Below are 11627 nucleotides of genomic sequence, written 5' to 3'. Positions count from 1 at the left end.
TATATATATATGACATTTTATATGTGTCTTATTCACACCACAGTGCGGGTGTGATGGGCAGTGCACTGTGGTGCAAATAAATGCAAATTCTGCATTTTATCACAAAGCACGGGATGCCACCATGGGTTACTACAGGGTAGCACAGCGCACTAGGCTGCCATGCAGGGACCTAAATGGAGTGTATACATTGTACACTCCACATAAAGTTAAAAACATTTAAACAGGGACACCTCCAGCAGTGTGAGATTCAATGCACACTGTCCAAGCTGCTATAATGTTTTAGCAGACAGGCTAGTGTGCCCTGAGAGCACGATTTTAATAAACTTACATTACTTCAGACGCCAGAGAACGTTACATGTATTTGCATAACTATAACAGACCAGGATACTAAGGGTGTGATGATCGCGGCACTTGCATTCCACTGCGGAACGCAGCCGCTAGGTGAAATCAGGCCGATGTGTTCTAGGGTGGAGCGCATCGGCCGTGTGCTGTCACGAGGCTCCTCCCCTCACTTCCTCCTTAAGATGCAGGGAGGATCTCAGCACGGCGTTCCACTATTGTGGAGTGAGCACCCTGCTGATTCCTCTGAACCCCCGGAACCACACACAGACGAGAGAGACAGAGAGAGAGAGGAACGGCCGAGTAGAGCTGCTACTGCTTCCCAGCAAAAGTATTTCTGTCGCTGTTACTTATCCTTGCTCTCCTGCAGTGTTGCACCATGGGTATGAAGTAATACCTTCGTGGCACATACTTAGGCAGTGTACCTATGATTTACGGTGTATGATGGTAGAACTCCTAACTCTCCGCTAAGCAGACTGAGAGTGACGCCAGGAGTTCGACTCTGATTGCCTTACCCTCATACTCTGGGAAATTCCTGATTTCTAGTGTCCGCAGCTGCGATCCAACCCCTTCATAGCCAGGGCATTACAAAGGGATATATTTGTAAAGCAGTGAATGTGAAAATAACCAAACATTTACTGCATGTGAATCAATCACTGTAATATTAAACACATGCACTAGAAAGATTCATCTGCAGTGAATGTTTGGAAAAATGTCACATTACCTGCTTTATAAATATACCCCTAAAACTTTTTTTTTTCTGAATAGTTGAATGATATTTAAAAGTTGCCTGTATGAAAACCCTTATGACCATATTTTAAAAGGAAATGCTACATTGATTTATCTTAACATAGCTCCCTACCTACTTAGAAACCTGGTAAACACAGAATTGCTTGTCAGATAGAACTAGATTAAACTTTTTAGGGTCAGTGTAATGCAGCAATCTAAGTAGAAAGAACTCATTAAACATTACATGGGCCTCACAGCAAGTCCAACATCCCTTCTCATTGGAACAAGTAGGTCTTCAGTGTTGGTTAATGGTAAAAGTGCATATTACAGTCATCCATGGTCTGAGAAGGCAATGCCTACAGGAGTGTGTTTGCAGAATGATTTTCCTATTGCAGATCTTGTCTTAGACCACAGATGCAGTCTCTGAAGAGGATCCACGCATGAGTGGGCCGCAGAGCATTAATATTGGATGCTCCACCTTTAATCCATGACTTAGGTATCAACACACCCAAACCCACACATCAAGTCCCACTAAGTCAAACTGCCAGCCATCTAATCAGTCACATCAAATACAATTATAGATTTAGAAAAGCAAAAGTAAAATACAAAAAATACATAACAATTTGGCTACCGCTACCATTCCCTGGAGAGAAATACGACTGACGTTTATTGACAAAAGATGGCTTGGTATTTTAATGTAGCTCATCAAATCATCATTTGAGTTGCTTTTTTCTCTTCATTACCTGCAAGATTAGGCTGTGGGTTCTACTTATACACACAGGAAACAGATATTCCAGCCTATCTAACACAAACAAATCAATAAGAACATTATCAAGAAATCTCTGGGCCTTCGTAGATCATTAAAAATGCCAAGATCACAGAGTAAGCACGAACTATAATTCAGAACACCTACTTTTTATCAATGCTAAACTAAAGTTTAGAAGGTAAGAGTATTTAATGAGGCAATGCCTTGACTCACAATTATGTTTTGTAAAAATAGAGAAAGCAGCATTGTAAAAATGCTAACTTTAATTAAATAATATACAGCAAAAACAGTAGCACAGTGGAGTTCACTCTGTTGAACATGTTAATATTAACGGCTCAATGAGTTCATAGAGTAGATGGCATTTTCAATCAGAAATGCAGCCAGTGTTATTACTATTCAAAATACTAACCTTTTTATGCTCACATTTACTCTATGTTCCTTTTCTTTGCATCTCATCAAACATTTATGAAAAGTGGCAATGTCTTTGTGGGAAGGTGAAGGCAAGATATTGATACACACTGAAAGTGAAAGCATGGATAAAGTGGATATAAAATGTCTTCCCGTTGCAAAGCTTTATAGAAATGAAAGATTATGAGTTTCTTATTATTCGGCAATGCCCCATGCTTGTTAAATTTTACTCATTAAGAAGTACTCTCATTCCCTGAAATCATTCATTTTTAGTGCTAGCTGTCTCAAAAACTTCAATAGAATTGTGCTCTTTGAAGTAGGAATGTTTCTATTAAAATGACATTTTTGATCTATAACAGCGAAGACCCACTCAATTGAGCTATTGTACTTTGACAGCTTTGTTGTTAAGGTCTGTAGTACTGTACTATATACATATACAACATGATTATAAGGAATTTGGAATAAACATTGTGGCAAGATAAGGGCATTGATTCCAAATAAGGGGAAGAGACAGCCGTGGCAAAAAAAGAGTGCTCAAATGGGAAAAGTCAGGCTAAAATAGTATAATATTAACACAGAATATATCACACATTTAACAGTGTGCACTGAGAGCAATATAGCAGAATAGAAATGATCCACGACTTGAACATCTGGATACTTGTAAATTATGACACATATTCAGCAATCAAAGCAGCTTCCTCAGTGCATTTCAAATGATGTGCTGTGCTACAATCAAAGGCTTTAAAGCAGCTGCATTCTTAAGCTTTTACTTTTTCCATTTTGCTCTCTCAGCTAGGCACTGTAACGGAAGCTAACCGACTATGAAAAATATTGAAGTAATGGAACTGCTAAATTAGATCATCTGTTCATGGTTTACCACACAAATGGTGTTTTTTTTTCAGTAGATATAGCTACTACGGGACCCTCAAATTGCTACACATTCTATATCCATAAAATAGGCATTAGGGAAAACACACAGGTATTTTCCTCTGCCCATACAACTTAAGGACTGTCCAAGCTCACCAAGCACTACAAAAATACTTTTATTGAATTGAATGTAAGGCATCCATGGATACAATTGTGCATTAACAACAGACACTAAAAAGCAAACAGCATGTGTTTATTTTTATTTATTTTTTCTGTTTCATCACTCACTCTAAATGCTACACTCCCTTAGAACTAAGCCATTAGTGCTTTGGCACTTTGCAGACAGTGGTCCTAAGTCAGAAAAGTAGAACACTCAAAAGGACACACAAAAGTAATAGTTCTCCTTCCACCACACTTTATACCGTATAGCACTAATTAAACTATAAATAAGCCTATACTTGGGAAAGCATTCTATTTGGGTCAGATGTGGAGCTAATATAATCTTTTAGTATTTTTTACTGACGAAATTGAATGCTTTTTAACAGTCTTAACTGCAAATTTCATAAGATTATGCAATTGAAATTAAAAATGAAAAGTATCATTATTACTTAAAAATAATTAATGGAAAAGTGAATAAACTACATGATGTTCCAAAAAGCGTATGGTCAATCAAGAAACACGCATTGCAAACTACAGGGAAATAAAGATATTGATTTTTAAAATATGCTGGATCCTCTAATCCCCTAAATATTATGCCTGACATCATTTTAAAATATTGTGAAAGAAAAGTACAGAAACTTGTAAATGTGACAAAAGAATGCAAGGAATACACAAAAAAACCCACAAACAAAGCTTGTAGAGCATGTAGAGTATATTTCTCTACATGCTCTACATGGGATGATGGCAACAACTGCTGCACAGGAGACCTAAGACACTCTGTAAAGGATCAATGGCCTGGACCTTCTGTGTCAAGGTCTGACAGCACCCTTGGAACAAAAAATACCACAACCACCTGGAAAGCAACCATGAACTCCAATGTTTTTTTCCTATATTGGAAGTGGGGAAGGATTATAACCTCTGTCCGATTTTTATTGCCAGTAGAGGGATGCAAAATATCTGCTATCACCAACTTTTATATAATAAATAGTTATTAACCAAAATAAATAAGTGGAAGATTAGAGATCTCCTGTTGTAAAAATTAGTAGAGACAAAAATTACAAAGGTGATTTGAATAATACTCACCAGTGTATTAAACCATATACCTTTTTTATACCTCTTAATAGCATAGTTTTGAATTGAAGCTCTTCTCAACATAAATAGACATAACATACGCAAAATGCCAACAATGGACCCTCGACATTTGTGATATTACACATAATTGATTTACACCTTTATCAGTAAAACTCCACATACATAAACCATCATTGCAACTCCCTGGAACTGGAACACACCTAGAAAATTGGATATTTAAAATAGCAATGGTATGTCATAGTCTCAGATATTATTAAAGCAAAATAAATGCCAAAGAGCAACACGTTTCAGGCATACAGTCTACTGAACAAATGCAGAGACCTTGAAGACTCAAAGCATTTAGAGAGACATCCTAAAGTAAAACCTGCAGATTATCTTTAACCCCTTTTTTTACGAACAGAAACTAAAAACAAGCTCAGTCATGAAGGGGTTAAAGTACTACAACACTTTACATTGTTCAAGATCACAGCAGATACTTTGAATTTATTGTTAAAGGACTGGTAGATTTATTCTCAGTAAGGCAAAACAGGAGAAGTATCATTAAGCACAATGTTCTCATGGAAATGCATACACTGTATTGTCCAAAGCTGGGATAAAATAGTTCATAACAGGTAGAATCTAATCACACCTTGTCCAGTAATAAATTATATCTTAATAAACTCCCCAATCAAAAGGGAATGTCTGACAGCTTTAACTTCAAAGTCCCAAAAATGTATAAGAGCTTTAGTGTGTCTACTCCCCAATCACAGGAGAACCAAAAACAGGAAAGGTGGTGAGAATTAAATCCTTCAGATGGTGAAAATAACTAATTCTGTGAGTAAATACACTGATATGTCACCATGTGGTTGCTATATGATGTGTATAATTTAATATGGAGAAATATTGTGTACATCTGATATCCAATCAAGGATAGTCAGTAACCAAAAGTGTCACAGTATTGTCTGATTTAATGGATGCTTAAAAAAAGATGGATCTTACCCAACAAGATGCAATAAGATGTATCTCCCCAAAGTTGGAAGGTCTCTGAAGCTAAGAAGGCTCATGTAGCTCAAACAAGTGAATTAACAAGAAGGCTGCAAACAAAAGGCTTACATGGATGTTTGTGCACATCCTGTTGGTGTGTATCATCATGGGCTTCAACAGGCTGCTCCGAAGATACCAGTTACCGCACTCTGATACCCACCAAAGCTAAAGAACTGCAAACATGTTGCTACTGGCCTGTACACCCAGTATTGTTGTCCTTATTTTCTGTGATCTTTAACCAAACTATTGATAAGAGGTGGGCATTACCTAGTCTAGCTGTTTCTCTAGCATTACCAAGTCTAGCATGTCCATGGCATACGCATACACTGCCAAACAACCATTCTATGGGGAAACAATCAATCCGGCAGGTTTCAAAATCTCAAAATATCACTATTGTTCCCCCAGAAATAAGTCTGTGGAAAACACTGTGTCTCTCTGTCAGTGCCTCTTTTAAAGGCATGAACACTCAAGGAACCTAAGAATTCAAGTTCATCCCTTTAGCTTGATCACATAGAGCACATCTGGCTGTCATCTAAGGATTATGGCCATCTTTATTTGTTACCAGCTATAACGGAAAAAAGTGCTATAACGTAAAAAACATTACTCTCTATGTCTTACATAAAGCAGACACTAAACAGTTAATTTAGCACTGCAGTAACTTGTCCTATCACATGTTTCAGAGAAAGAATACATTTCATGGTGTGCTTAATAGAATGTGGAACATATAACTGTTAATACATTTAAAGTAACAAGTTTTCTTTGTTACAGAAATGAAGAAACTGCCATTATCACTTAGGTCTAGCTATGTATCAAATGAACCAGTTACAATGACTGTCAATTGGAATTTGGTTGCTTTAACAGCCCATCCAAATTATAGAATAATATTTATTGCACATGCACAGACAACACAATCCCCTCATCTGCTTAAAAGACAGTTACAACATCCAAAATGCAATTATTAAAGATTATACAATGTCTTTGGTGCTTCTTTTCTTTAATAAGCTGCAAGTGAGATGTGTTGTAAATTAAATAGTAATTTTACTAGACCCCAGCACTGGGAAATGTAGCTCTTGTCTTACTCTCATCTTTAGATTTATCAGTGAAGATATGCAGTTGAAGTGATGTTACCATATTCCATGATTCGTTTTATTCATTCATACATTCAAGAAACATATATGTACATCAATCTGTTTTTAGGTATATTACCTTTTGATCAGTTAGTAAAGGTAAAGTAAGTAAAAAAAAAGTCTTACCATTTATATTCTTGAAGATGTTGAGAATGGGAAGAATTTGGCGATAGTAAGGGACAAGGGCTTCGCCCACCATTTCAGATGAAACAACCAGATGCTGCAGAACTTTGAGGGTGGTGCAGATGACTTGCCGGTTACGAGTGTTCAAGGCATCTAAAGCAAGATATAATTTTTCTCAGTTATCCTACTTTATACATATTAGTACAATTTTATAGCTGTTACAAGTGTATAATCCTTCTGGATTTGTCATACTTGTGCCCTTGTTTTATATAATAGGTTATAAATTACCCAATTTTGTTACAGACAAAAGATAAACTTGTACACTGTGCCATAAAAAAATGACAATCCTCAAAATCTCATATAAATTACAACTTGAATATGACACCCCAAGTGCTGGTCATCAGGGCAACAGAGCATGTGCTATTTATGTCAAGCAGTACTTCTCACATGCATAGCTGCATTGTCATAAGATTTGCCCGCCATGTGCCTCTGGCGTGAAACTATACAACCACAAGGTTATTGTATTTTTCATAAACCAGTACTCTGGCTGAACAGAAAGAAATAAGTCTACTACCCAACATATTGATGGGAGGGATTTTGTGTGCCGAACCAAATTTTAATTCCCTTAATAGGTCCAGACACAAAATCAGCCAATGTGACCCTATCCTATCTTTTTAACTGTCACTAATAATTGAGAATGATCAAAAATATGCACACACTGTCAGTAATGCATTACATATGATCATAATAATCAGCATTAAAGCATTTAATTACAATGTGTGAACGCATTAGGGTATCTAGTGTGTTTCACAAGCTGCATTTTAAGGACTTTTCACAAACAACATGCATGGAAATATACACTGCAACTTAACTTGACATGTTTACACTGCAGTTATGATGGATCTTCTTCAATAGCCATGAATGGAACAACAAAGGATAATGTTCACAAAAATACAGCACTCCAAAACAATATGGATGGGGCAATGAGTTTTGAACAATGTGATTTTCATTTATTCATGCATTTGGCATATACTGCAAAACACCGCGAAAGGCAAGGCAAAATGCTCAGTGTAAAAAAACTCTTATGTACAACACTGCCTAAAGGATTTATAAATACCACATACAAAGTGACAATAGAATGGAGATAATGGCATTATCTTAAATACATGCTGTTGTCTAAATTATAATGAGTTGTACATTAAATATATGTAATACTATCTAAATAGTGTGAAGTTCTGCACAGATAAAAAAAACAAAAACATTTGTGTGTTAAAGAGTTCGTATAACATGTACCTGCTGTGCAGTTATAAAGCGTTATATATAAGTAATTATATAGCATGGATAGGAGCCTAACTGCAATGTATTATTGATATCAAAACAAAAGATAAAATAAATCTAAAATTAAAAGCAATTACAGGCAGCAAGTTCAACAGATCGGTGAAGTGCCAATCCTATCCAGAAAAGACTGCAACTATGCTAAAGTGAAAAATCCTCTCAGTCTATTTTAGTTTTTGTTTTACACAGTCCGAATGCAACCGGATATTGCAACCTGCTTACAGGAATTCTGGGTAAGACTATACAGCTTCTGGAATTTGTGCAGGACAATGAATAACAGGTCTGCATATCTATAAGTCTCAGGAGGTTAGACTTCCAGCACTAGATTACCAGCAATAAGATTTTTGCAATAAATTGGAACAGCAATATAGCTATGCCTGTATGACAAACAGAAACCCTGATTAGGTAGGCTGTATGTCTTCATGCATTGAAAAGCATAAATTTCAGGTTTAAATGGAGTGTGACTTTTGAATAATACCAGCTTTCACTGTGATATTTATTATTTTTTACATTCCTTAGTATATAGAACTTAAAGTGAATCTAAACACAAAACCAAAAAAGTATTACACTGCAACCTGCCAGTACTTAGATGAGGTGGCTGCATTTGTTTTTCTTTTTCAGGCATTTTTCCCTTTATTTTCACCTGTGACCCAGCCTTAAAACACTTGCTGTCCTATGTTTACTCCTCCACTGAATTTACAGCTAGATTTAAAATATGTCTGCCATTTTCATCTCTATTTTATAGAGGCAGATGAGATTAGTAGTTTTCAGAAGAAAGATAAGGATGGTTGAGTTTTCTGGTAAGCTCACAGGAAATAACAAGGACACTACACTACCAGTAAGACCAAAAAGTATTTTCTGCACTTTCTGAAAATGTTCTTAGCATAAAGGAAATAATTACAGCCACCAAATCTAAAGGCTGGTAAGCTGCAAAATAAAAAAAAAATAGAATGTTTTGGTGTTTAGTTTAACTTGAACCTGTGAGTACAGAATTTTTTTATACTTTTCATCCAGAGGGAAGGGCAGAAAATTTCGATTTTTGTAGTTACCTTAAAATCTTTTTTTTGGAGTCCACTGAGGGACACAGGATTGTAGAATAGTCTATTTAATGTGTATCATACCGCTCCCTACAGGTGTTGCGAAGCACAGCCAATCATTCAACCAAAGTGAAATACACGTGGAACAGTACTAACTAAACAGGAAATTAGCTTAGACCTGCAGTTATGTTGGTCATCGCAGAAGAGTTTGAAAAATGTGATAGCCATATTAAACCCTGTCTGCAGCATCCAATGTGTTGTAGATACATATTATTCATACAAACAGGTGTATAACAAGAATAAAAATGTACAGACGGCCCACATGACGCCATAGAATAGGCAGAAGGAAAATGAGGCCCTAAATAAACATCATTTTGGAGTGGGACTCCTTTATCAGGGGAGCCGTTACAAAGAAGGACACCCTCAGGACAAAGACTCCCGATGGTCAAATGAGAAAAATTTGATCTAAGGAGATGAAAAAGGACCACTTTAAAAATACAGACTGCAGGGATATTATTCACAAATTGTGGAAGGAAATAGTGCTCAATATGAGAATAGACCAACAATTTTACTGGTAACTATGGAAAAATGGAATGCACATTATCCCTTAGATTATCCCATAGTTTCCTTCAAAACTGCAATGGGATGGGATTGGATGTAGCCAAGGGAGGCAAAATTTAGCACCCGGATGCAGAAAACTGTTGGATTTAGGGCACTGACTGTTTTCAGTGAAAATATGTAGGGAATATAATTGAGGGCAATAAAAGAATAGAAGGCACTAGGGATAACATAGTGTTCTGTGCCATAAGAAGTACAAATAACCAAAGTATTGAAAACTTATACCAGTAGAGTAGGAAGTTATGAAATCCCTACAATGAGGTAGAGTGCTTGAAAAGAATCAAGCATCTTAAGGAATAGAAACGCAGGAGTAAGTAGGATAGCACACTCAAAGGCACACAAAAAAAGCCATGCAATGCTGGCGAAAATGACAACAATGTCAGAAAAAATTAAATGAAAGATACTTAACGGAGGCAAAGAGGTATTAACCCTTCAAAGGACAGTAAACAAAGTGCTCAAAGTAGTATTAAATTCACATTAGCAAGCAAGCAGTACATCTATGCAAAAAATTTTTTTTAAAACTGTCCGCCGCTTGCTCCCGGCTGTTGATCTGTAGCTTCTTAAATGGCCGTGCAGGAGTGCGGGCAAATGTGCAGTAGAGATCACTGACAGGGAGAAGAGGAGAGACTTAATGTAAGTTAATGCACGCAGCCGTGCACATAAGATAGACACCATGGGACATGAGGAGTCTGCGCTGGATCAGAGACCGGCACCATGGAGGGATTGCTGAAAACAAGTGGAAGGAAGAAGATGATTGGATCAAGAGGCATCATTAAAGGTAAGTCCTTAAAGAGGCATGGGGGGGAATAGTGGATGTCACTTTAAGGGCATGATCAGCTTCCCAAGCATGGAACCAAAGTGCTCTAAGCATGTGAACAGACATTAGGCCCATGTGAGTGGCAAACTTAGGGGGTTATTCACTAATCTGCCAAAGGATTAAGCAGAACCTTCATCTAATCCTTCGCCTCACTTTGGCTGCAGGACTGCTTCGGTTTAGCCAACCCAAAAGGCTGCTGAATGGGCTATTCACAATAGGCCGGTAGCGGAAACAGAGAGGGAACCAGGAGATTCAATAATGTTGAAAAAAGGAATCTTGACAGGATAGTGCTTCTTTCAGGCTGAAAAGGCAGGAGAAATAATATGAAGTGACTGCACCACACTACGCCTAGTGGATGACATCAGCATTCAGTTCCCTCAGCTTTGGGTGGGGGGGGATATAAATATATGCAAATGATTTAGCTGTGAAGTAATTTACAATGGATCAGGGAACCCAGATTCACTCACTATGTGAGTTCTTAGAGACTAGGCATACCAGAGGTTGTGCAATGCTCTTGGTCTAAAATGCTTTGTGAACTGCCACAAAGTCAAATGTACAAAAACACACTCCAAACAAATCCATGATGTCTAAAAGTACAACATGAATACAGCTGTGAACAAATCTGACAAGGTTCAGGCCAGGTGGCTTTATTTCACTAAATAAGTCTGAAGAGACTGGATGCCACTGTGAGTTGTGCCGTGGCTCTAGACTGGGAGAGTGCCCTGCAGCTGACTAACACAGTACACAGAGATCTGTATAGCACTATGTTGCAGAGCTGAATAAATGAAGAGCTGAGACCATAATAACCCACAAAATACTACTTCAATGGGGTGCTGGTAGGGATTCCAAAGCTACACTGAGGAAATGTCCATATGTTTCCGTCTGAAGGACTGTCTTACAAAGAGATTTTTTAGAGACTTAGTCACACCAGTGGTCATGCTACTTCTCTGGGGTTGAAGACTATGCTCTGCAGCTAAATGACAAAAAACTCAAGGTCGGGAAAGCACCACAATGCACAGCTCAGTGTTAAAAAATTACTTACCAGGTTTATCATACAGATAAACCTGGTAACACTTCTTACAGCGTCTGGAGCCAGTAGCAGATGTGGTGCGCACAGTGATAAACACGGACGGCGCTGTGCGTTTTCAAGCTTGAGAAAGTAGAGGATCACCAGCACTCAGAAGATA

General features: G+C 37.5%; 1 protein-coding gene across 1 annotated transcript in view; it reads right to left on the bottom strand.

Moving 5' to 3' along the window:
• The window catches only part of PACRG (PARK2 coregulated), a 251225-nt gene that overhangs the window by 214607 nt on the left and 24991 nt on the right, over positions 1–11627 (bottom strand). Inside the window, exon 3 of the mRNA XM_018567854.1 lies at positions 6637–6786. Within this exon, the coding sequence (XP_018423356.1) occupies positions 6637–6786 (150 nt within the window). The remainder of the gene's footprint in view (positions 1–6636; positions 6787–11627) is intronic.

Source organism: Nanorana parkeri, unplaced genomic scaffold (genome assembly GCF_000935625.1).
Source record: "Nanorana parkeri isolate BGI_ZX_2015 unplaced genomic scaffold, ASM93562v1 scaffold1104, whole genome shotgun sequence".
Taxonomy (NCBI): Eukaryota; Metazoa; Chordata; class Amphibia; order Anura; family Dicroglossidae; genus Nanorana; species Nanorana parkeri.
The sequence above is the reverse complement of the archived record's forward strand: the minus strand, read 5'-3'. Positions and strand labels throughout refer to the sequence as shown.